The sequence below is a fragment of the Lithobates pipiens genome, unplaced genomic scaffold (assembly GCF_037356315.1).
Source record: "Lithobates pipiens isolate NorthernLeopardFrog02 unplaced genomic scaffold, aLitPip1_a1.2 Scaffold_10, whole genome shotgun sequence".
Lineage (NCBI taxonomy): Eukaryota > Metazoa > Chordata > Amphibia > Anura > Ranidae > Lithobates > Lithobates pipiens.
Window position 1 is genome coordinate 181,435,780 of NW_027507686.1, and position 26,743 is coordinate 181,462,522.

The 26,743-nt window shown below is 44.6% G+C and overlaps 1 protein-coding gene across 1 annotated transcript in view; it reads right to left on the reverse strand.

The window, feature by feature from the left end:
- The window catches only part of LOC143925970 (intestinal mucin-like protein), a 129,935-nt gene that overhangs the window by 28,001 nt on the left and 75,191 nt on the right, over positions 1–26,743 (reverse strand). The window contains exons 6-8 of the mRNA XM_077450218.1: positions 25,891–26,019; positions 24,000–24,098; positions 5,610–5,738 (exon numbers count right to left, since the gene is read on the reverse strand). Coding sequence (XP_077306344.1) covers positions 5,610–5,738; positions 24,000–24,098; positions 25,891–26,019 — 357 coding nt within the window. The remainder of the gene's footprint in view (positions 1–5,609; positions 5,739–23,999; positions 24,099–25,890; positions 26,020–26,743) is intronic.

Below are 26,743 nucleotides of genomic sequence, written 5' to 3' on the forward strand. Positions count from 1 at the left end.
GGTTTGCAGCAGAACATGCGAACAGGAAAAAAATTTGTGCGAACATGAGAACACCGTTAAAGTCCATGGGATACGAACGTGAAAAAAAAAAGTGCTAATTTTAAAAGGCTTATATGCAAGTTATTGCCATAAAAAGTGTTTGGGGACCCAGGTCCTGCCCTAGGGAATATGTATCAATGCAAAAATAGTTTTAAAAATGGCAGTTTTTTCTGGAGCAGTAATTTTAATAATGCTTAAAGTCAAACAATAAAAATGCAATATTCCTTTAAATATTGTGCCTGGGGGACTCCTTAGTCTGCCTGTAAAGTAGCACATTTTTCCCATGTTTATAACAATACCACAGCAAAATGAAATTTCTAAAGAAATTTAATTTAAAACTGGCTGTAATGTATTCTCAGATCCTGGCATTATAGATAAAAATCTATGAAAAAAAATGGCGTGGGTTCCCCCAGTCCTTTACCTGGCCCTTTGGGTCTGGTATGGATATTAACCCCGCACCAAAAAAAAAAAAAAAAAAGGCGTGGGGGTCCCCCAGGCACTACACTACACTACTAGTGGTGGCCCGGTCTTCTGTCGCCGCCGCCTTCTCTTCTCTTCTTCTTCCTTGAGATGTTGACTCAACGCTCTCTCTGGCTGCAATGACAGGGACGTGTTGCTCGGCGACTTATATAGGGACAATGGGCGGGGTCACCGGGTGATGTCCCCGCCCATTAAGATGTCACAGTTCCAGCATCCCCTTGGACTGTGACATAAGGGACGGGGACATCACCCGGTGACCCCGCCCATTGTCCCTATATAAGTCGCCGCGCAACACGTCCCTGTCATTGCGGCCAGAGAGAGCATCGAGTCAACATCTCAAGGAAGAAGAAAAGGCGGAGGCGACAGTGGCAATAGCGGCGGAGAAAGAAGACCGGGCCACCGCTAGTAAAAGAGCTGAAAGAAGGAGCCGAGGCCCGGCAAGAAGAACCGAAGAGGGGGACAAGACCCCCAAAGTCAGAAGAAGACCCCTGGGCGGCAACGAAGAAGAAAGTCGGCCTCCTCTGCTAGTAAAAGAGCTAGCAGAAGATAGCGGAGGGGTCCGGCGAGAAGACCCCCCAAGACGGAAGAAGACCCCCGGAGCTGTGCAATAAATTATTTTAAACCCTTGTGTGTTTTTTTTTTTTTACCAGGTGAATGGGTAGGGGTACATTATTTAATAAGTATCTGGGGGACCCCTTATTAAAGGGGGCTCCCAGATTCCGATAAGCCCTCCGCCCGCAGACCCCCGACAACCAATGGCCAGGGTTTCGGGAAGAGGCCCTTGTCCTCGTCAAAATGGGGACAAGGTGCTTTGGGGTGTGGCTCCCCCTTGCCCAAAGCAATCCCCCATGTTGAGGGCACATGGCCTGGTATGGCTCAGGAGGGGGGAGTGCTCGCTCGTCCCCACCCCCTTTCCTGACCGGCTGGGTTGCGTGCTCGGATAAGGGTCTTATATGGACCTTAGGGGGGACCCCCACGCCATTTTTTCGGCGTAGGGCTTTCCCTTTAAGCCCATACTAGGTGACAGGGCCAGCGACGTGTCAATCTCGCCGCCAAAGGCACCGACATTGACTTCCTTCGCTAGTCCCGGCTACCTGTAGCTGCGTTCAAAATGAATGGACTTTTCTCGGTGTGCGGGAAGGTCCATTCATTTCAAAAGTCCGGCGGACAATTTTTGAGTCAAAACTTCTCTTTCTAAGTATGCCGGACTTTTGGGGGGAAAAAAAGTCAGTCGGTGCCCACGTGCAGGCAGACTGTCCGGCGGACTCTGGTCAAGTCCACCGGATAGTCTGATCGTGTGTACGTGGCATCACAGTTACTCTTGTTGGGCACAGGAACGGGCCCTGCTGTGAAATATTATATTAAAAATATTATATAAAAAATATAGCAATTTGGCCAAGCTAGCATTTAGATGTATGTGGATGGCTGGGACCAAATTTCTTTTTATGGTTCAACAACTGGAATAGGGAAACTTGCCTGCTAAAATAAATTGGTGGTGTATTGATAGCAGATTGGCTGCAAGTACTTGGGACACCTATTACCATATCTTCATTCCTCTCAGTGCAGCTTTTTGAGAGGACTGGAGGTATAGTAGGGTTGGAGATTCCAGATGAAAAGTAAGGAGAAGTCTGCCTTTTTCTATGATGTGGGTCTTTCAAGTGCTGTTGCCAATGGACTGCATGGCAAGTCATCATATGTCTGGTCAAGCATGTGGTGCCCAAGCAGCTGCTGTTCTGGCCATGCTTGATCCGTTTCAGACATAGGTTGCAAACAGCAATGGTGTGATCTGATGAACACGTGTTGAAAAAGGCCCACACCAAGGAACTTTTAAAAGGTAGTGGGGAGTCAGCAGTGCCCTGAACCTGTGGAGCTCTGTGGTGTGATGCAATAGGATGGGATTCAAAATGCTAAGCTATCTCCAGCAGCATATAACCGACACTGTAGTCTAATAATTCTGGGGATTCCTCCGTGCATGATGGTGGGGCTATGGAAGAAGTGGCTGTGGACAAGGAGCTGGTGAAATAGGCAGCTTTAGCAGCTGCGTTGGAAGGCAACCTACTCTGAGCCTGGGTGACAGAGGATGAGGACGGCTTTGTTATCCGCTCCACCAACTCTTCTGCATTTTGTGGCTCAGTAACTCGGCCAGCAGCAAAAAAAAGACAAGCATGCCCCACGGCCACTCGCAGAGAATGCACCATGCCCACGACTATCACTGTTGACTCTAGACACATAGGCTGCTTGCCCTCTTTTAGTGGCCTGTGAGCGTCTGCCTCTCCTTGGTGGCCTTCTGAACATGATGTATTTTTTGTTTTGCAACACCACGCTACACTGTATTATATACTGTGTACACCGCCTGAAGTGTATTAGAAACAGTACACCACCGAATAGACATGTGCATTTGTTTTTGTCCGAATGCATTTTCGTTCGAATTACGGGTATTTTCGTTATTGTTTTAACAAACGATAACAAACATGCAGAATCCAAAGACCGAAAGATCCAACATAAACAAAGGCTTTATTTTAATTTTCGTTGCGACAACAGCTAGATATAGATAGAAGATTCGACATGGCGCTGACAATAGCGTTCTTTGTCCATCGAACCTGTGGTCGAATGTGCCTAACCTTAGCTCTATTAGTTCAAGAGATTATTCTACATAAAGAGAAAAGATTTGACATTATAGAGACAATGGCAAAAAAGTTTGAATGTGCCTAACCTAAATCTATTAGTCCAAGATTATTCGACATAGAAAGAAAAGATTCTACATGAAAATTCGACGAAGCAGTCGACACAAGTGGACATTTATGGTCAAATGCTCTGCCCATAGGCTATAGGCTATAGAAGAATTCTAATGTTGGTTGACTAGTAATAATAATTAATAAATATAATTACTACTAGTGTCAAACAACATTAGAATTCTACTATAGCTTGTAGGCTGAACATTCGACCAGAAATGTATGATTGAGGCGTCGTACAGTTTAGCTGCTCCGTCAAATCTTCTTAGAACATTCGACAGACACCATAAGCCTTCAATGACAGATTCGACCTTAATTATTTTGTATTTTCGGACGAATTCATTTTTTATCGAAACAAAATAAATAAAAATGAATTTTGGGAATAACTAAGTAAATTAAACGCCCCTTATGTTTGGTTTGTTTTAGAACAAACACACACCTGATGTTCAAGTCAAACTTACACTGGCTCATCCCTAGTGGATATACACATTGCCATATGTTAGGAGAACAGTGCTAGTAATGGCATACTATTCACAGGGTGAATTGATTTGTTTTAAATGTGTTTATTGCAAGTTATTTATCATTAGGAGGTGCTCATTTCCCTTTTTATTTGTACTAACTAGTGTTTCACTAGTACCAAGTGGCAGCATTTCTAGCTAATAATCCTCCCCCATCCATCAATATTTTTGGTGCCGTTTCTTATTTTGTTCTAGCTAATAATCCTCCACCATCATGCTGTTTCTTATTTTGTTTTCTCCCGACATTTTAGTGCACCTAAGAGGGGCAGGTGCAGTATTCAGCCCCACTGCCTATATCCTGTTAAAGTGCATGTCAGCCTGCCGCCTGAACAGGCTGGCAGAGCTTCTGCATTCGGGGCACTCATCCCAGAAGTCAGAGGGCTCTAAATGCTGATACATCTCTGTACAGCATTCAGCCCCATCCAGCTGTAGCATAATTGCCAACTGTCCCGAATTTCCCGGGACATTCCCGGGATTAGGACATTTTTCCCGAATTAATTTTGTCCCGGGAAATAACCCGGAAAATTCGGTTTGTCGCAGGCCGCTAGAGGTCTGCGGCTAGCGGAGACAATGTCTCCGCCGGGCGCCATTTTTAAGAAGACCAGAAGTTGGTCTTCAATAGAGAACCCGTGGCGCCGCCCACCCCAGCTGCTGTGTGCTTGTAAAGTGCAGTGGGCGGTGCCACAGTTCAATGTCTCTGCGCAGCAACGGCGGCATGTCGGGGGCCAGTCTGTCACTGTGGATGTCGGGGGCCAGTCTGTCACTGTGTGGATGTCGGGGGCCAGTGGTATGATAATGTCAGGGGCCAGTCTGTCACTGTGTGGATGTCGGGGCGGGGGCCAGTCGGATGTCGGGGGCCAGTGGTATGATAATGTCAGGGGCCAGTCTGTCACTGTGGATGTTGGGGTGGGGGCCAGTCGGATGTTGGGGGCCAGTGGTATGATAATGTCGGGGGCCAGTCTGTGGATGTGGGGGCCAGTCTGTGGATGTCGGGGGCCAGTGGTACAATGTAATAATAGAAATAATGCGCTTCAATCATCCTGACACCATAACAATCATGGTGCCCGGATGATTGAAGTGCTAACACCAGGTATTTGGAGTATCTTTATCTGCTGATTGTCAAACTCTGGAAAACACATATTGCTATTGTAGTGTAGGATCGGGGGGCTGCTGCCCCTCCTTTCCCTCCCCCCCCTCCTTTCCCCCCCCTCCTTTCCCTCTCCATCCCGTATTCATCTCAGACTCTAACCACACCCCTTTGAGCCACGCCATCATGTAAGCCACGCCTGCTATTTTACGTAAACCACGCCCATATTTTGCCGCGACATAGTTGGCAACTATGCTGTAGCCTGCCATAGATTTTGACATGCTACAGGTTGCGGGGCTGGATGCTGCAGCTGTCTCTCCTGGGTGCACTAAAATGCCAGGAAGGAATAACAAGCAGCTAGACGCCCCCATGTGTGAGGGGCATAATAGTTGTTACAAGCACTAGGTTATTTCAATTGTGAAAACTTATGTTTTATTTATTTGTTCCTTTTCCTATTATTTTTTTCTGTGACTGACATAGCATATTTTTGGCAAATAATTAGTCACTTTACAAAAATGCAGTTAACCATTCTCTGAGGAGCAGGAGTCTCTTTAATACTCTAGTCTCAGAATAATTATATTGCTTTATTTTCAGAAGCAAAATCTGTTTATTATTAAATAGGCTGCAGCTACAAAAAATATAACCTATAGACTACATAATCAAATTCTAACACGGTCTTTCTATTTTATTCTATATAATACCTTATATTCAAATTTCTAATGATCACAACATATAAAATTCCACATGACTTACACATCCGCATTCCTGTGGCGTCAAAGTTTGACATGTCTTGTTCATAAGCATAGAATAAATCTGTCCATTTGACTTGATACAGCCGTAGGATATACAGGGATTACGTATTGAAGTCCAGTTTTCCCCTACCTTCAAGAAAATAAATTTAGGATTAAAGGCTACTCAACCATAGACTGATAGACTATATAATAAACAAAGCCTCTCTTTAGACCCCTTTCACACAGTGCCACCACCGGTGCATCATCGGTAAAGCGGTGCTATTTTAGCGCCGCTTTACCGTCATTTTGGCGGCTCTATTTGGCCGCAACTGCGTTTTGCCAGCAGTATAGCAGCGGTGCCCCATTGATTTCAACGGGGAGGAGCGGTGAGTTCACCGCTCCTTCACCACTCCAAAGAAGCTGCAGACGCCCTGCCAGCGCTCCGCTCCAGTGTGAAAGCCCTCGGGCTTTCACATTGGAGTGCATGGAGCAGCTGTTTTAGGGCAGTTTGCAGGCGCTATTTGTAACGCTATAGCGCCTGCAAAACGTCCCCAGTGTGAAAGGGGTCTTAGTATTATTTTATTTATATGCAAACCTTTTAGAAGCTTGTTTTGAAAGGCATCATTTGTGTAGACTGTCATTTGCATTAAGCTTAACCACATCACATCTGGGCCAATTGTGTAATTTTTTACATACATGTAAAAATCAGCATTATTTGCAGCACCATTATAGATTTTCTGAAAGCCGAGGCCCTGGAGAATAAAATGGTGGTTGTTGCAATTTTGTTTGTTGTATGATATTTGCGCTGCATTTCGAAAAATGCAAATTTTTAGGAAAAAAATACACTTCCATGCATTTTAATGCACACAAACACAATATAATACCATTGTTTTTGGTAAAATATAAAAATGTATCTTGCACCAAGTAAATAGATCCCAAACATGTCAGGATTTTAAATTTTGTAGACCTCTGAAATGAAGACAAACTACAGTATCTGGTGCTACAATGATGTTCACGGTGATATCACACATGTGTGGTACAATCACTGTTTATGTATGTGTATGAGACCTATGCTCATGTTTGCATTTTCGCGTGAGCATGGAGGGCTGAAGACACTTTAATTTTTTTGTTTTATTTTATTTAAATGTACTTTTTTACAATTTTTTTCCCTCCTCTGCCCTCCAAGACAGCTGATGAAACCTAGATTGGATTGGGCAGGTAACAGTATGTAGCACCCTCTAGTGTGCTAGAATAGCAATTGTTAGGTTCTTCTTGTTAGTGCAGTTAAAATGTTCAGGCTTGGCTAACACAGCCTATGTTTCTTATCTGGGTGAAGGTGAGTGACTTAAGGAGGCTGGAATGACTCAAAGGCAGTCTCTAATACCTCCCCCTACTTCTAGAAACTTGGAGAATATTCTAGAACAATGGGAGTGGAGGTTAGGAGGATACTCCAGTCCAGTGACAGGGGAGCAGGTGTGAGGACAGCAGAAGCAAGAGAGCACGTCTGGGAAATCTCCAAGGAGAAGACAGCCAGGTGGGCTAATGAGTGATACAGTCAAAGAGGACTGAGAGGCAGCCTGATAGGACTGGGTGAGAGCAGTCTGAGATGGATGCAGAGTCAGTCTAGGAGGACTGTGGAAGCTTAGCTAGGAGGGCTAGAGAAATGGGGTGTCAGGGCTGGGCTCCTCGTTCCTGTTTAAAGACTGGCTTTGCTGACATCTCTTCTGGCTACAGATCCTGCTTGCTGTTCCACTACTTGATCCCTGACTCCTGGCTTGGCTTACTATCCTTTCAGGTTATTGAACTTTTGCTATGTTTTGACTACATTTGTTCTTTTTACTTTTATTATTAAACAAGTGTGATTTAACTGTACTTCTGTCTTGGTCTGATTTCATGGTTTCTGACATGGGGCAACTGCATTCAGGTGGGCTGGCAGTACCCGAAGAGGTGGTGCTGGGATCAAAGGGGCCCACGGTTCCTGCCTCTAAAGGGTATTTGCTACTAATCTGACTGAGCCCAATTGTCAGATTCCTTAACAGTATGCCAGCTGGTCCTGGGAGTTGTAGTGCTTCAAGCAAGAGTTGTACTGAGGGAAGCTGAGTGTAAATTGTCTGTACAGAAGAAGTTGTGAATGAAAAGTTCTGCTAAATTCAAGTGGGCATCCCACAATCGCCCTATCACCATTCACATTCGAAACCCCTAATAAAAACAAAAAAACAAAACTGCAAAGACTGTTTGACTCTCTGACTCCAGAGTGCTGTGGAAAATTTGTGGAATATGTGTGTGCCTGGCTGTGCAGGATGGGGGGGATCCCTTATTTACCGGCGGCTCCTACAGGGGTGGTGCTACAAGTAAATGACCTGATCCTATGTGAAGTGTCTAGTCTAGAAGAACTAAGGTCAACAAGCAGGACAACTTTTTTTGTGGAGTCACTTCTATCAGGTCTCCCTTGCTTTCCATCCTACCCATCTGTGAATAGTTGTTTTTCTTTCTAAAAGCTGACAAGATGGCTAAAGTTTTTTATCGCTCCAAAAAGCTACAATTTAAAAGAGAATTTTGGAATTAGAAAAAAAACAAACATTCTCACTTACTTAATGCAGCAGCTGTCTTCCGCTAACTCTAGACCCAGAACTGAGCGATCGAAAACTGCTAATCACTCAGTTCTTTGGTGAGCAGAGAGGCGGTGACTATCAGTCCCCAGCTCTCTGCCTACTCCTCTGGTGCTTACTGGCTGTGGAAGCTTGCTCAGGCCCTTGGCTCTTGGCGGCACACTGAGAGGTTGTAAAATAAATGTGTATGATTCCGTGCAAGGAAAAAGTACCAGCAAAAAAAACAAAATAGAAAAAGAAAAAAGAAAAAGGAAAAGAGAACTGCTGCCTCTACTAATTACACCACCTGGGTGGGGTAAGCAAAAGTTAAAGAAAATAAAAATAGATGTGGTGCTGCTCATGCGATTCATACAATATATTCTAATCTAAATATAAATCAATAATGTAGTCTCAGTAAATTGAAGTCTCATCCATCTAAAAACTAAAATATGTGCTGTCAATGGTTTACACAAAATGGTCCCCTACACCTAAAACCTTAATTAAATACAGCCCTTCTCTCCTTTCATATGGTAAACAAGTGGAACACCAAATAGAATATCCTGGATTGGCTAAGCCTAAGCCCTTGTACACACGGTTGGAAATTCCGATGGAATGTGTCCGATCGGACCATTTTGTCGGATATTCCGACTGTGTGTGGTCTGCATCGGACTGATTCTGTGGGAGTATCCGACGGACCAACTTTTCCAACTTGCCGGTAAAATTTTCAGACAAAATGCTCCTATCGGACATACTCCGATCATGTGTAGAGAATTCCGATCGGACAAAGTGCCACGCATGCTCAGATCGATTTCCTACACCAAAGCTATTGGCTACTAGCGTGAACGTAGTCCCGTCGTAACAAAATAACGTAATCACGTCGGATTTTCCGACAACTTTGTCCGACCGTGTGTATGCAACAGTTTCGGACAAAATCCGTTGGACAAAATCCGACAGACAAAATCCAACGGATTTGGTTGTCAGAATCTCTGACCGTGTGTACACGGGCTTAGGGTGCTACACAGTGGAAAATACTGTGAATGCCTCATATCCCAGGAGGGGGTGGAATGTCTGGTGAGTGCAGTCACAATAAGAGCACAAAAAAGTCACGTATGCTTTGATCACATTGAGAAGAGGATTTCAAACCAGCTTTTGAATTTCTTATTTCTTCACCAGCACAAAGCACTTTATGAGCACAAATATTGAACTTTAAAGGGAAATCATCCCTAATTTTTTCATTTATTTATGTGTACTAATTTTCATTCAGATTTCATCATATATTTTTTCACTCTATCACCTAATTTTTAGTTTTCAGTTTTAGATATTTTTACTCACGTTCATGATTGATATCCACCACTATGATGTTTTTTGCACATAACTGTATTTAATTAAGGTTTTAGGTGTAGGGGAGCATAAACTATTGACAGCATATATTTTAGTTTTTAGATGGGTGAGACTTCAATTTACTGAGAGGTTGAGCTGGCTGCTGGTCCAGGCATCTGGATGGATCCCAACATTAGAGCCTGAACCAGCTGAATTGCATCAGCCAACAGTGGGCTTTAGCTGAATGGAGTTCACAGGAATGCAGAACTAAGTGCACTCCTGTGACCTACGGGAGAAATAGGGCCAAAAAAGCTTTGGCCCTACTTCTCCTTTAAAAGAGAAGTAGGACTTAAAAAAATAAAAATAAATAAGCAATCATACACATCTAGATGGCTGCAGCACTGATCCCTTCTTTAGCTGTTCCCTGCCACCTCTAAGGCCCCTTTCACATTGACGATCCGTTCAGGTCCGCCTGTCTGTTTTTCAGGCGGACCTAAACGGATGCTCTATAGAGGTCTATGGAGTGTCAGATGTCAGCGGTGACAAGTCCACTGACACTCGACTCACTCCGATCCGAAAAAGTGTGACAGAGGAAAAAGCAATTTTTCCATCCGTCATCGGATCGGGTGACGACGGACACTACGGTCCGTCGTCACTCGATCTCCCATAGGGGAGAGCGGCGCTGTGACAGATCCGTCCCTGCGTAGTCTGCAGAGACGGACCTGTCATCTTCCTGCTCAGCAGCGATCGCTCCGGCAGTGATCCGCCCCGTGTAAAAGGACCCTAAGTCCGAGACCTGGGCAATCAAAGACCAATGACACTCAGTTCTCAGTCTTCAGTGAGTAGAGAGCCGGTGATTGAGTCAGCTGCCAGTCCAGGCATCTGGGTGGATTCCCACTGTAAGGTCCACTGACTACACTCCTGTGATCCATAGGAGAAGCATAGCCAAAATTGGCTATACTTCTCCTTTAACCGCTTAAGGACTGCCCGCTGCAGTTGTACTGCAGCAGGTTGGCTCCCCTGCACGAACCACCGTCATTGCACGTCAGCTCACACAGGACTCTATGTCCGCCGGTGACCCGCGATCGCAGGGAGGAGAGGAAGGGCATTTCCCTATTCTGCCTAGTGACATGACAGAGAACACGCTAAGGGAACACACTTAACCCCTTGATTACGCCCAGAGTGTTAACTCCTTCTCTGCCAGTGTCATTTTTACATTGATTAGTGCATTTTTATAGCACCGATCAATGTAATAATGTCACTGGTCCCTAAAAAGTGTAATTTGGGGTCAGATTTGTTTGCCGCAATGTCGCAGATCACCGCCATATGCAGTAGAAACAATGAAAAAATAAAAGTCGCTAAATCTATCCCGTAGTTGTAGACGCTATAACTTTTGCGCAAACCAATCAATATACGCCTACTGTGAAAATATGTAGAAGAATATATATTGGCCAAAACTGACCAATTATTTTTTTTATATAGATTTTTTGGAGATGTATTATAGCAAAAAGTAACAAAAAAAAAGTTTTTTTTTTTCAAAATAAATACCGTATTTTCCGGTGTATAAGATGACCTTTTACACTTAAAAAAATTGGCCAAAAACCAGGGGTCGTCTTATACGTCGGGTCAGCCCCTCGGATGTCTGCTGGGAGTTCAGTAACACTGTATGTAGCCAAAGCTGAGCCAATAACAGTGAGCGATGTATTCAAATGAATACAGAGCCTGCTCAGATTTGAGTAACAACCTTTGCCAATCCGAGCAGGCTACATAGATTAGCCTACTCGGATTGGCTTTGAGAGTCAGAGACGCATGGGCTGATGTTACAACCTCTGCCAATCCAAGCAGGGTTTGTATTCATTTATAGAATGCATCACTCACTGGGATTGGCTCCAGCAAGCAGGAAGAAGGACATGGTGCCAGCTCCAGCAAGAAGGAAGAAATATGAAGCGTCGGAAGCCTCGGAACGGGGCTCATCTTAAACGGTACATACAGACAAAAACGCTTTAACAACTGTAAAATTAGGGAGACATCTAATAGGCCGGGTCGCCTTATACACTGGGAAAAAAGGTAATAAAAACTGCAGAGGTGATTAAATACCACCAAATCAAAGCTTTATTTGTGGGAAAAAAAGGACATCAATTTTGTTTGGGTACAGTGTCGCACGACCGTACAATTGATAGTTAAAGGGATGCAGTGCCGTATCACAAAAAATGGCCTCGTCATTAAGGGGCAAATCCTTCCAGTCCTTAACCACTTCAGCCCCGGACCATTTTGCTGGCCAAAGACCAGACCACTTTTTGTGATTCGGCACTGCGTTGCTTTAACTGACAATTGCGCGGTCATGCAACGTGGCTCCCAAATGAAATTGACGTCCTTTTTTTCCCACAAATAGAGCTTTCTTTTTGTGGTATTTGATCACCCCTGCGGTTTTTATTTTTTGTGCTATAAACAAAAATAGAGCGACAATTTAGAAAAAAACGCATTATTTTTTACTTTTTGTTATAATAAATATCCCCCAAAAATATATAAAAAAAATTTTTTTCACTCAGTTTAGCCCGATACGTATACTTCTACATATTTTTGGTAAAAAAAAATCACAATAAGCGATTATTGATTGGTTTGCGCAAAAGTTATAGCGTTTACAAAATAGGGGATAGTTTCATGGCATTTTTATAAAAAAATTTTTTACTAGTAATGGTGGCGATCAGCGATTTTTATTGTGACTGCAACATTAGGGCGGACACATCGGACATCTTTGACACATTTTTGGGACCATTGTCATTTATACAGCAATCACGGACAGTCAGTTTAATCACTAACTATATAAATGGAGTGATTCCTGTGTAAATGACACTGGCAGTGAAGGGGTTAACCAGTGGGTGGCAGTGTAGGGGTTAAGTGTTCCTAGGGGTGTGTTACTAACTATTGGGGGCTGGGCTTTAATTTAGTGAACACTGATCTCTGCTCCAATCACATGGAGCAGAGATCAGCATCACTAGTTGCTAGGCAGAACGGGGAGATGCTGTTTACAAAGGCATCTCTCCATTCAGCCACCCCGTGAGACGATTGCGGGTATGCCTGAGGCGATCGAGTCCGCGGGACCCACGACCGGACTCACGGGGGCCCGACCAGCCGGCGGCGCTCTCGCGATGGCAGGGCGGCAAATTTAAAGGGACTTACAGGTACGCCCATTTGCCTGCCCGTGCCATTCTGCCGACGTACATCGGCGTGCGCTGGTCAGGAACCGGTTAAGTGGTTAAAGAAGTTTTTATGGGGGTATAATAGTGCAATGAAAGCACTAACAAATACAAAATAATATAAATGATCATTATAGTTGTTACTATTATTATACCTAATTATTCTACAACACAGGTCTTGGCTATGCTCACAGCTTTCTTGCTGCCTTTTTTTACACCTACTTTATGGTAAGCTCAATTACACTATTGTCTCAGTTGATACTGTCAGGTACCACAGATAGAGGTCATGTGAGATCTCATCAAAAAATTGCTATGGGCACGTGTCACTCCCCTACTCTGCATTTATTCTAAATCAAATAAACAAACTGGATTATATATGAGCAATTTATGTATGAGTGAATTAATGTGTTCAAATCTTAAAAGAAAAATTTTGGATTTTTTAAAATTATATTTACCAAAGAAGATGCTGCATCGATCTGATGCTGCATCTGTCCCCCGCTGGCTCTTAGGCTGAGAACTGATCAATCAAACACAGCTGAGTTCTCCCTGCCGCTCTGAGCAGAGAGTGGCAACTGTCAGTCACTTCTGTCTGCTCTGCCCTTCCAGTGCTCATTGAAGTCCTGGGCTATGGAGGGGAGAGTGAAGCTGGCTAAATCAGCTGAGAGGCTGATCCAGGTGCCAGTCCAGGCTCCTTGGTGGATCCTCACCATATCCCCACCTTTCCCCAGCTTGGACTGACCCAGTGACGTCAGTCAACAACAGGCTTTAACCCAAACTGCACTCTTGTGGTCCACAGGAGAAGTACAGTCAAACCAGCTTTAGCTGTACTTCTTTTTCAGCCTCCTAACTGGGAAAATACATCATTGTTTTGAAGTGCAATATCGGGGTTATGGCTGCAGCTAGATGAAGAATTTCAGCAGCCACTGCTCTTTCTGTTAACAGTAATATGAGCAGCTGATTAGCTGCTGGATCACTTTTAAAAGCAGTGGGAGGGGCCCCCCCCATACCCCTTTCCAGTGGTTCTCAGGCTTATCTGGCTCATCATGAAGCCTGGGAAATGACCTGGGGGTGGTGGCGGCTGGCCATAGAGATTAGCACAGGAAACATGGCCTCTGCTCATGGCTAATGTAAACAAGGCCTTTTTTTGGAAAGATTTTTCTATCTGATGCTTTCCATTGTATAGGAGTAGAGATGGCCTTGCGGTTCGCCCTGGCGGTCAGTTCGCGGCAAATTTTGCTCTTTCGCGATTCACCAAACCGGCCGACTTCTGGCGCAGTTCGTGGCAGCCATATTTGTTTACATTGTGAAGAACTTTGACCCATGACACATCCATCATGGGGTACAGGACAGCCAATTGAGACATTTCAGCACATGGACAATTGGACATTCCCCATACCTTATAAATAGACCTGATCTGGCGTCCATTTTACATTCTGTCTTTTGTCAGTGTAGGGAGAGGTTGTTGTGTGGAGCAGGGACAGACTGTAGTGACACAAATCGCTAGCTATTAGGTCCACAAAAGTCCTTTTAAGGACTGGTATAGGTGTACAGTATATAGGGTTCTGGTGCACTGCTGCTGACTGCTGTGCTGCTGATTGCTGAGTGCACTGCTGACCGATTCTACAGCTGTCTTTTGTCAGTGTAGGGACAGGACCTTGTGTGGAGCAGGGACAGTCAGTTTAATCACTAGCTATTAATATTAGGTCCACAAAGGTCCTTTCAAGGACTGGTATAGGTGTACAGTATATAGGGTTGTACACGTATAATATACTTTCTTTCAAATATACAAAGTATATTATGGTGCACTGCTGACTGCTGAGTGCTGCCCGATTCTGTAGCTGTCTTTTATCAGTGTAGGGACTGAGGGACAGTTTGGTATTCTGAGCAGGGGCAGTCTGCAAATCTCTAGCTACTAGGTCCACAAAGGTTCTTTTATAGGTGTACAATATATAGGGTTGTACACGTATAATATACTTTCTTTCAAATATAGACAGCATATTATACTTGACTGCTGTGCTGCTGAGCTGATTGCTGCCCCGATTCTGCAGCTGTCTTTTATCAGTGTAGGGACTGAGGGACAGTTTGGTGTTCTGAGCAGGGACAGTCTGCAAATCACTAGCTACTAGGTCCACAAAGGTCCTTTTATAGGTGTACAGTATATAGGTGTTGTACGCGTATAATATACTTTCTTTCAAATATAGAAAGCATATGATAGTGCACTGCATGCAGTGCAGCTGACCGATTCTGCAGCCGTCGTTTCTCAGTGTAGGGAGGGACAGTTTAGTTTTTGGAACCGGGACAGTCTGCAAATCACTAGCTACTAGCTAGCTACAATTAGGTCCACAAAGGTCCTTTTAAGGACTGGTATAGGTGTACTATTTGGTGTGCAGTATATAGTGGTGTAATACACGTATAAAATACTAGCACATATAGAAAGCATAGTATAGTGCATTTCCACTGTGCAGCATTGTGACTGCTGAGCGGTTCAGCAGCGATACTACAAAGAGTGACAAACGCAATTAAAAAAAGTATTATAACTGGTGTGATAGACCAGTGGCCCCCAAAAACGACAGATTGAAGCGAGGTGTTATATACCTTCTTCCACATACATACTGCACTTCTCTAGAGACTTTTGTCACAGGGTCATTTAAAAAATGACAGGCAGAGGAAGAGGCAGGCCCTTCCGCAGGGGTAGTATGGGTAGGGCAGGAGCAACAGGCTTGAGCCAAAGTGGCAAATTGCAGAAGGTGCGTGCGATTACGTCAAAAGATGCACCAGACTTGGTTGAGTGGCTCACTCAGCCTTACTCTTCTGTACCCTCCTCATCCTCTCGATCTGCACCCTCTTCTTCACTCTCTGCTGTGTGCACCCCCAAACACACTACCACCAACACCACCACCACCACCATATACCCTCCGCTTAAGTCACAGGAATTATTTTCCGATCCATCACAAGACATTGCCGATGCGCAGCCACTCTTGGATCAGGAAGAGGAGGTAGCAACCGTACCCAGATCAGCCCAACAAGGAGGTTGGTGCCCGGTGTTGCTACCTACTCCAAGATCTCTAATTACAGCGGTGGGGAAGGTGACGTCGATGATGACGTGTCTAGTGATGTCACGTGGGTGCCCAGAAGAGAGGAAGAGGAGGGAAGTTCAGAGGGAGATATGGACCAGCAGATAGGGAGGAGAAGCAGGCAGAACTTAGATTGCACAGGAGGGACAAAGCAGACTGCTAATGTATCAGGAGCAAGGCATCAACCATGTACGGTCACATCTGCCGCTCCCAGGACGCCGGCACATGGCTCCGCAGTGTGGGCTTTTTTTAACGTGTCCCATGCTGACAATAGTGTTGCCATCTGCAGCCTTTGCAGTCAACGCATACGTTGCGGTAAGCCCAACACTCACCTAGGGACGACCGCCTTAAGAAGGCACATGAGCTGCCATCACCGAACCCAGTGGGAGCAACGGAACCCACAAAGCCACACTCCAGGCTCTCACCGTCCAGCCTCGTCTTCTACTTCTCCTTCTCCTCTCTCCTCACAATTGTCCTCCACTCCACCTTCCATCATGCCATTCTCAAGTTTTTCTGGAAAAAAGCAGGCTTCCGTGGGCCAAATGTTCGAGCGTAAAAAAATGATGAAGCCAGATAACCCTCTTGCCCAACGGTTGACGGCTGGCTTGTCAGAACTGATAGCCCGCCAACTACTGCCATATAAACTGGTGGACTCGGAGGCATTTTGAAAAATTGTGGCCATTGGAACACCACAATGGAAGATCCTAGGAAGGAACTATTTCTCAAAGAAGGGCATCCCAGAGCTATATGGCCATGTTCAGCGGCAAGTGAATGCATCTCTGGCACACAGTGTCAGTGCCAAGATACATCTGACCACAGACAAGTGGTCTAGCAAACACGGGCAGGGAAGGTATATAACTTTTACTGTCCACTGGGTGAACCTTCTGAGGGCCGTCAAGCATGTAACCCGTGGCACCCGTTTTGATTTGGTTTTACCACCATGGATTGCATGCAGGCCTGGCTCTTCTCCTTCTTTTCTGATGCTAACGTCTCTTCTGCTGCGCCGCCCAAGCTCCCCAGAACCTATTCGACATGCCAGGTGAGACGTTGCCATGCTGTGCTGCGTCTGTTGTGCCTGGAAGCCAAGAGCCACACTGGCCCTGCACTCCTTTCAGCTTTGCGTTCACAGGCAGATCAGTGGCTAACACCGCTCAATTTGACATTTGCTAAAGTGGTGTGTGACAATGGTGCCAATCTGCTTAGCGCATTGAAACAGGGCAAAATTATGCACGTGCCATGCATGGCACACGTCTTAAACTTGGTCGTGCAGCGATTTGTTTTCAAATACCCTGGGGTCCAGGACATCTTGCGGCAGGCAAGGAAAATCTCGGCCCATTTCAGAAGATCTTACACGGCCATGGCTTGCCTTGCTGACATTCATCGGCGACACAATCTGCCAGTCAGACGTCTTATTTGTGATTGTCCGACGCGATGGAACTCAACCTTCTATATGCTTGATAGGCTGCTCCAGCAGAAACATGCCGTTTAACGACTACCTGTACGAACTCTGCAGCAGAACAGGTTCTGGGGAGCTTGGCTTTTTTTCACCGTGCCAGTGGCTGCTCATGCGCGACGCATGCAGACTTCTGTGCCCATTTGATGAGCTCACCAAACTGGTCAGTCGCAGCCATGGCACCATCAGTGACATCGTACCTTATGCCTTCTTTATGGAGCGTGCATTGCGTTGTGTCATTGATCAAGCTGTGGAGGAGCAGGAAGATGAGGAAGTCGCAATGTTGGATGAATTCCCAGGGGGGGCTACTCTATCTGAGACAAGTCAATAACAGGAGTCTTAAGAGGAGTCAGAGGAGGATGGTGCCGGGGCGGATGAGGAGAAGCAAGAAGAGCATGCTTAAACCTTTCTGGGATCCCTGTTGTTGTGCGTGGATGGGGAGAGGAGAACGAGGAGGACGACATTATCCTGGATGATGAGCAGGAGCCAGGCCACCACACCGCTTCCAGTTTAGTGCAAATGGGGGCCTTCATGCTCCAGTGTTTTAACAGGGACCCCCTATAAAATGCATAAAGGTCAAGGACCAGTACTGGGTGGCAACGTACTTAGACCCCCGGTACAAACACAAAATGGCAGAAATGTTACCACCATCACAGAGGGCTGTCAGAATGGAGCACTTACAGACAAATGCAGACACTTGCTTCGACAAATGCTGCATTCTGCTTTTGCGTGCGCTGGCAGAGGAGGAATTCCCACTCCCAGAGAAAGAGTTGCGGGTACCAATCCAACAGCGCCTGCAAGAAGAGGGTGGTTTGAAGATGTGTTGGTGACTTCTGATATGAGGTCCTTTTTTCAGCCGACCCATCGACAGGTGTCATCCGGATCCAGCATCAGGGAACGCCTAGACCGACAGGTGTCCAACTACATCGGGTTAACGGCCGATGTGGAGGCTCTGAGAAGTAATGAACCCCTGGACTACTGGGTGGGCAGGCTTGACCACTGGCCAGAGCTTGCCCAATTTGCAATGGAACTGTTGGCTTGCCCCTCGTCCAGTGTCCTGTCCGAAAGGACGTTCAGCGCAGCAGGGGGGATCGTGACCGATAAGCGCACTCGCCTAGCTCACGTCAGTTTTGACTACCTCACATTTATAAAAATGAATGAGGCATGGATCTCGGAGGAATTCAACACATGTGACCAGTAGACCATGTATATGCATAACTCTATAAACTATTTATTTAATCGAGCACACAGACCTTTTTTCTACCTTTGGCTCACTTCCTTGTACAAAAAAAAGCACACCGTACTATATGTCCGTACCCTCCTGTTTGAAGAGGTTGAGCGGTGTCATATTTTTGGGTCCCGCAGCGAGTTGCTGGTATTAGTGCTGCTGTCAGTGCTCTCTATCTCAGTGCTGGTGTCAGTGCTCTCTCTCTATCTCGGTGCTGGTGTCAGTGTTCTCAGTGCTCTCTATCACAGTGCTGATGTGGTCTCAGTGCTCTCTAAAGCCACGTACACACGGGCGGACTGTCTGGCCAACTTAGTCCGTCGAAACACATTTCAGCGGACAGTCCGCTCTTGTGTGGGCTTCAGCGGACTTTTTCAGCGTGCAGTCTGGCGGACTAAGTATTTCGGAATTTCCGTAATATTGTCCGTCGTACTTTGGTTTCAGCGGACAATCCGCTCGTGAGTAGGCTAGTTCGACGGACTAAGCATGGTGCATGCTCAGAAAGGATTTACACGGCGAAAGGTTGCATTGCTGTGTATTGGACTTCCTATTTCTAGTCCCATCGTACGTGCTGTACACGTCATCGCGCAAACTTTCGACGGACTGTCTGTGCATCCGTGTGTGGTCAAGTCCGTTCATTCGAAAGTAGGACGGACTGTCCGTCGGATTGTCTGACGGACTAAGTTGGCCATACAGTCCGCCCGTGTGTACGCGGCTTATCTCGGTGCTGGTGTGGTCTCAGTGCTTTCTATCTCGGTGCTGGTGTGGTCTCAGTGCTTTCTATCACGGTGCTAGTATGGTGTCAGTGCTCTCTATCTCGGTGCTGGTGTCAGTGCTCTCTATCACGGTGCTGGTGTCAGTGCTCTCTATCACGGTGCTGGTGTCAGTGCTCTCTATCACGGTGCTGGTGTCAGTGCTCTCTATCACGGTGCTGGTGTCAGTGCTCTCTATCACAGTGCTGGTGTCAGTGCTCTCTATCATGGTGCTTGTGTCAGTTCTCAGTCTCTATCGCGGTGATGGTGTCAGTGCTCAGTCTCTATCGGGGTGATAGTGTCAGTGTTCTATCTCAGTGCTGGTGTCAGTGAGGGAGATAGCAGCGGAGAAGTCAATCAACAGGCAGTGCCAGCACCATGGCTGAGGATCAGCACTGGACTGGCACCTCTGGACCTCCGCAGTGGAACCCTGCATAGGTGGGGGTAAGGGCTGGGCAGAGGGAGGGGCTCAAGCACAGGTTGGCACACTGGGACACTGGCACAGGACTTCGCTGCCCTGACTGTGGCACTGATCATTTCCTGCACCCCCTTCATAGCCTGCCCTGACCTTGCCTCCTCTCCATGGCCTTCATGCGCTCCTGAATTGTCAAACTTTCACAGATAAAAAAGAATGCTTGTAGTTGTCGATCCCAGATTCACTTAATACTTTTGTTATGTCAGTGTCCATGTTGTGGGACTATGTGTGCACAGCTAGTAAGTATTTTGTGGCTGAAAATATGACCTGGAGGTTTTTAAGGTTCGCCTGCCATTAAAGTCAATGGGGTCCACTACGAACTTTGCAGTTTGCGAACTTTTGGCCGAGTTCGCAAAACTTCCCATCGGAAGTTCATCCATCACTATATAGGAAAGATGTGGGGTCTTATTGACCACAGATTTCTCTATAAAGAGGACCTGTCATACTTTATTGTGGTCAGAAGGGATGTTTACATTTCTTGTGACAGCAATAAAAATGATCAAAAAATAAATAAAATATAAAGGGACAGTCTAAAAATAAAAAAAATCATGCAGTGTGGGAATGCATGCAAAGGTCATGCCAATATATGTAAATGTGTTTGCACCACACATGTTAGGTATCACCATGAACGGTTTAGCAAGACCAATATTTCTAGCACTAGACCTCCTCTGTAACTCCAAACTGGTAACCTGTAAACATTTTTTAAAGCATCACCTTTGGTGATTTTTAAGTACCGTTTAGCGCCATTCCACATGCGTGCACAATTTTAAAGCATTACATGTTAGATAACTATTTATTCGGCTACATAGCTAAGTCCATAGAGCTTGTACATTAATTATATCAGAGTACAGAGAAAAGCCTTTAACAAATGTAAGGTAAAAAATTGTGTTTAAAAAAACGCTGTGCAAATACCATGTGACATAAAAAATTGCACTGAATATATATAATGTTTGTGGGTTCTAGCAAAAAAATACAGATTTTTACTTGTAAACAAAAAGTGTCAGAATAGGCTTGGTCATTAGTATATTCCTATGCAATTTTAAAGGGACTATTACATCTGTACATGACTTTGCTAACACTCTCCACCCCTAAAATAAAGTCAGCCAAGCAAATTGTGGGGTAGTGATTATGCTCTTGTTGAGGTCATGTGGTCAGCGCACTGCACATTGGTGCATGTCTGGTATTCAAATGTAGTTCATCATCTATTGTGTTAATCATTACATGGTATACTATTTAGATGTTCCAAAACTGCTTGGGTTTTACCAATGGCAGAGAAGTGGGGTAGGAGTGATAATTTTCTGTGTAGATTTTGTAAACAGAAGAATCATTTCACCAGCTCTTTATATAAAAAAAGTAAAACACAACTGTTATTTCTGTGTAAATAACCAAATAAAGGATGTTAAACAATAAATCAGCATGGCAGTAATTGTAACCAAATACTAAGATTCCTACTGCATCAAAACTTAATAGTTCAAATAACTGTACTTTTTATAGGAAAATGTAAAAAATATATGAAATAATATACCCTTTACTGTAAATTATATTAAAGCCCAAGCAACCTCTTATAAAAAATGTTACCCATGGTTCCAACTCACACCAAAATGAGAGGTTAGGAATGTTTTACCTGTCATCTCAGTGTAAGAATGCCCCATGGTCACTTACCCTTTCCACCTCTAACCTGCAGCTAATAGACCATTGTTTGTTGTGCTTTGTGATAGCAGTGATTTTGCCATTTTGCTGTAGCGGTCTGACACATCACTCTGCTGAGTCAGGCCAATAGCTCCGCAAGCATCAAGGAGCTTAACGATTGCAGAGCTATTGGACTGAATCAGCATGGCTTTGATAGGCACAATATTTTGCAGTTAAAAAGCTAAAAAAGACCACTGCTCTCTAAAAGTACTCACATTTTATTTGGTGGTTTATTCATAAGCCCCACCTGTATAGCTCTGAAATCAGGAAGGAGCCTGGGTTCAATTTTTGGGATTTAAGATTCCCAAGATCAAGAAAGTAAATCACACAAGAAAGTTCTATCGGTTTTTCTTCTGGTTGCTGTTATGGGTTCAAAGCACTCTAACTGAACCCTTTGTGTTGGTACCAGATCTAGATAATAAAAATCACCCCTACTCTGCTAATTTGCCAGGATGAAAATATCCAAAATATACAGACACTAAATTTGTATGTGTTAGAAAATACAAAACAATATTAAAATTGAATTCATACAAAGCTTAAAATCCCTATGTAGCAGTGTGTAAATAAACTTAATGTGCAATGGATGAAAATACATTAATAAAAATCTATAAAAATTCTAAAAATGTATTGAATATATTCAAAAAGCACGAGTGACCATGGTCATGAAATGTACACCTAGTCTTGCCAACTTTTTCATGTCTGAGTGGGGAGACAGGAAAGGAGATCTGAATTCCAGTTTTACAAGAGGTTTATACTATAGATGACCTCTTCTTCATATAGGAGGGCACCGAGGGAAGTCTCTGTGAGTTGTTGAATAACAACAATACCATTAGATTGGTGTATAAATTATATTTAAAGGATTAAATGTTTTGGATGTTACTATATCCTAGGATGATGAAAGACTGCATTCTAAAGTTTTTTCAGGGAAACAAATATACATTTTGAACCCCCTATTAATAGTCCCCTCTGGCTAAAAAATATCCAGGTCATATGATAAAAGTGAGGAGGAAGTGTACCAGCGATGATATCATTGAGCAATCACATATATTAAAACAGAGGTTTGTAGATAAGACTTATGCCACGTACACACAATCAAACTCTGACTCTGGTCCGCTGGACAATCCGCCCATGTGTGGGGTCCGGTGGACTTTTTGTTCCCAAAAGTTCAGCAGACTTAGAAAGAAGTTTTGACTCAAAATTGTCTGACTGACAATCCGTCCGCCTGAGTGCTAGACCGCCAGACTTTTGAAATGAACGGACTTGCCCACACACGGAGAAAAGTCTGTTCATCTGTGACATCATAAGGGGTGGGGTCACCATGTGAAATCACCCGGTGACCCCGCCCTTTGTCCCTATATAAGTCACCGCACAACACGTCCCTGCCATTGCAGCCAGAGAGAGCGTCTTCTCAACATCACAAGAAAGAAGAAAAGAGGAGAAGTCAGCAGAGGTGACAGCGACAGAAGACCGGGCCAATGCTAGTGAAAGAGCTAAGAAATTAGTGGAGGCCCGGCAAGAAGAACCGAAGAGCAGGACAAGACCCCCGAAGAGTGGGACAAGACCCCGAAGTCTGAAGAAGACCCCCGGATGGCAGTGAAAACGAAGAAGAAAGCCGGGCTCCTCCTCTAGTAAGAGAGCTAGCAAAAGAGCAGAAGATAGCAGAGGAGTCTGGTGAGAAGACCCCCAAGATGGAAGAAGACCACCGGAGCTGTCTAATAAATTATTTAAAAAAACTTGTGTTGTGTTTTTTTATTTACACTTTTTTCACCAGGTGAATGGGTAGGGGTACATAGTACCCCATACTCATTCACATAGGGTGGGGGGTCGGTATCTGGGGGCCCCCTTTTTAAAGGGGGCTCCCGGATTCCGATAAGCCCTCTGCCCGCAGACCCTGACAACCAATGGCCAGGGTTGTCGAGAAGAGGCCCTTGTCCTCATCTACATGGGAACAAGGTGTTTTGGGGTGGGGGCGCAGGGCCCCCCCTTCCCCAAAGCACCCCCATGTTGAGGGCACGTGGCCTGGTACGGCTCAGGAGGGGGGGTGCTCGCTCGTCCCCACCCCCTTTCCTGACCGGCCGGGCTGTGTGCTCGGATAAGGGTCTGCTATGGACTTTGGGGCGACCCCCACGCCATTGTTTCAGCTTAGGGGTTCCCCTTTGAGTCCATACCAGGTGACAAGGCTAGTAAGGTGTCAATCTCGCCTATGGAGGCAGCGACATTCACTTCTTTCGCTAGTCCCGTCTACCTGGAGCCACGTTCAAAATGAACAGACTTTTCTCTGTGTGTGGGTAAGTCCGTTCATTTCAAAAGTCTGGCGGACTCCCGCCATAGCCCGATGGATTGTCAGCCGGACCTAGTACGCCTGAAAAGTCTGGCCGTGTGTGGGCAGGGCCGCTCGTTCAGAAAGTCCTGTGGACCTCCGCTGCTAAGTCCGGCGGTTTGTCCGCCGGACTAAGTCCACCGGATAGTTCGATCGTGTGTACACGGCATTATTGATAAAACCATACAGGATGTATTGATAATTCTAAAAGAACAGTGGATATTTAATATTGGTTCCAGATCTAGCACTTCAAAACTGAACATTTATCACAAAATGCAGTCATTGTTTTGGATTACTTAAATATGAATTAATAACATACATTCAAAGTTTTGTTTACTCCACCAGCATCTATAATCAGGCATTGTGTCTGGACACACTGACCACAGCACTGACCAGGGACCTTCTGATATTTTTCTCCCTGGAGAAAACAAAAAACTGTTCAAAAGCAGGTTTATGATGACTTTGGCACTAAACATAATAATGGAAGTGGATATTGCATATTACTGGAATAAAACAATTATTTTTTTTTTTTACTATTTCTGTAACTGCAAGTCAAGAATTTTTTTTATTCAACTTAAACGTGAACCGCAGGAGATGGAAATATGCTCAATCACTTGGATCATTTCTTGACATTTGACATGTATTTTCATTTGCTAAAAGCAGAAGAACTCCAACCTGCACTGACAACACTCGGCATAAAGTGGATGGTTCATTAGATTTGAATGGTGCTTTTGGGCCAGCATGGCTTAGCCCTCTAGAGTAAAACCATGAATAAAACCCCTTATTTTTCAGATTTGTCATGGAAAAAAAGACATGTAGATGTGTTCTGTTTAACCACTTCTCACCCAGCCTATTGTCAAAGGATGACTTGGCGGGACCTTTGACATCTTCCCAGAACAGGCCGCGCTGTGGCGCTATCTGTCCCTGGCTGTGCCTGAAGACTGATCAGTGTAGCAACCCACTGCTGGTACCAGGTGATCACTGTGACCATTCACAGCAGATCACATTACAATTGTACACAATGAATGGCTTTGATTCATGCCATTCATTGTGTGCAATTGTGTTGCCAGCTGTGATTGGTAACAGGTGATCTCTGTGATCAATCACAGCAGATCACATGACAAATGTAAACAATAAATGGCTTTGATTCATGTCATTCATTGTGTGCAATTGTGTTGCCAGCTGTGAGTGGTAACAGTGGTCACATGGTATACACAGGTCCAATCACAGCCCATCTGACCCATGTGATTTGCTGTGACAAATCATAGCTAATCCCAAAAATTCACACTGAATGAATCCATTTCATTCAGTAAAAATGGTTTCTTATACCATAGAAAAAAATAAATCTTGATCGCTTCCCTAGACTAATACAATGTTACTATGGTAACACTGTATTGCTCTGGTCGCAGTGTGTTAAAGAAGAAGAGTAATAAAAAAAGAAAGTAATAAAAATTGAATTGAATTGTTTAAAAAGGCCATGCTGTGATTCATAATAAATTCACAGGTTTTTTTGGGCTTCTTTAAAGCGGGAGTCCCACAAAAATATTTTTTTTAAAGTCAGCAGCTACAAATACTGCAGCTGCTGATTTTTAAAATAAGGACACTATCGGCACGCAGCAATGTCGGCACCTGAGGTCGAACCGTTCCTCAGTCCTTGGATGCTGGTGCCGCCATCTTCGGTAAGGGCATCAGGAAATTAAGCCTTGCGAGTCGCGATGCGCAATCCAAATGGTCCCTGCTGTCTCTGGAACCTGTGTGTGTCCCAGCAGACAGTGTGGGGAGACGGGAAGAGGAGCAGACTCCCATGGGTGTCTTTGCCCAGAAGTGGGTGCAAATACCCGTCTTATACAGGTATCTGCACCCTCTCCCCCCCTGAAAGGTGCCAAATGTGACACCGGAGGGGGGGGGGAGAGTTCCGAAAAGCGGAGGTTCAATTTTTGTGTGACGCTCCGCTTTAAGTCCACCTTACCATACTGTGTCTAATTATATTGTGTCGTTGGTCCCAAAGCCATACGTCATAGAAGTCATGGTTTCAATACACTGCAATAATGATGATCAACATGCAGTTTGGAATAAATAGCTCTATATTGTCAGACTGTATCTCTGCTGTAATGCGATATTAGTGGATCCACAGATGGCCTGGTGGTATCAATAAAATTGCAGATAGATAGATAGATAGATAGATAGAGATAGATTTCCCTTTAACTTACAGCTTTGCAGTCCCGAGCACTCACGTGCTCACATGTCTTCTTTACTGACAAAGTTAAAAATTGTCCATTTGTCTTCTTACAGTTATAAACTGTACAAATGTCGCTAGGTTCAGGTAAGGTTTGTCCATCCTTTTGCAAAGAAAAAGTAGTAGTTACACAGAGACTCAAACCAGTTTTGCACAATGCATTGTAACGATATATGCATTCCTTTTTATAGAAATAGTTTATTTTATGTTGATTTCCAGTGTGATACCTCACCTGTAAGGTTTCACTGCATTATCAGTTATAGTGTACGTGAAGCCAAAAACTTTTTTTCTAGCTTTGGATAGAGTGGCTCCTGTTTCTCTGTGTCTCCTGTGCGACCAGAAAGTGAGAGCAGCAGTGCTGTACCCGAGACATCACTCAAGCGTCAACAGGAGTCAGGTAAGTGTAAAACTGGTTTTAATAAATGTTTAAAAAAAGTAATAATAACTTTTTAATAAATGTTTTTAGCTGCTTCAGCCCCGGAAAATTTTACCCCCTTCCTGACCAGAGCACTTTTTGCGATTTGGCACTGCATCGCTTTAACTGACAATTGCGCGGTCGTGCGACATTGCACCCAAACAAAAATTAACGTGCTTTATTTCCCACAAATAGAGCTTTCTTTTGGTGGTGTTTGATCACCTTTGCGGTTTTTCTCGGTTTAGGCTGATATGTATTCTTCTACATATTTTTGGTTAAAAAAAAAAAAAACGCAATAAGCGTATATTGATTAGTTTGCGCAAAAGCTATAGCGTCTACAAAATAGGGGGTAGTTTTATGGCAGTTTTAATATTTTTTTTTTAATAGTAATGGCGGCAATCTGTGATTTTTA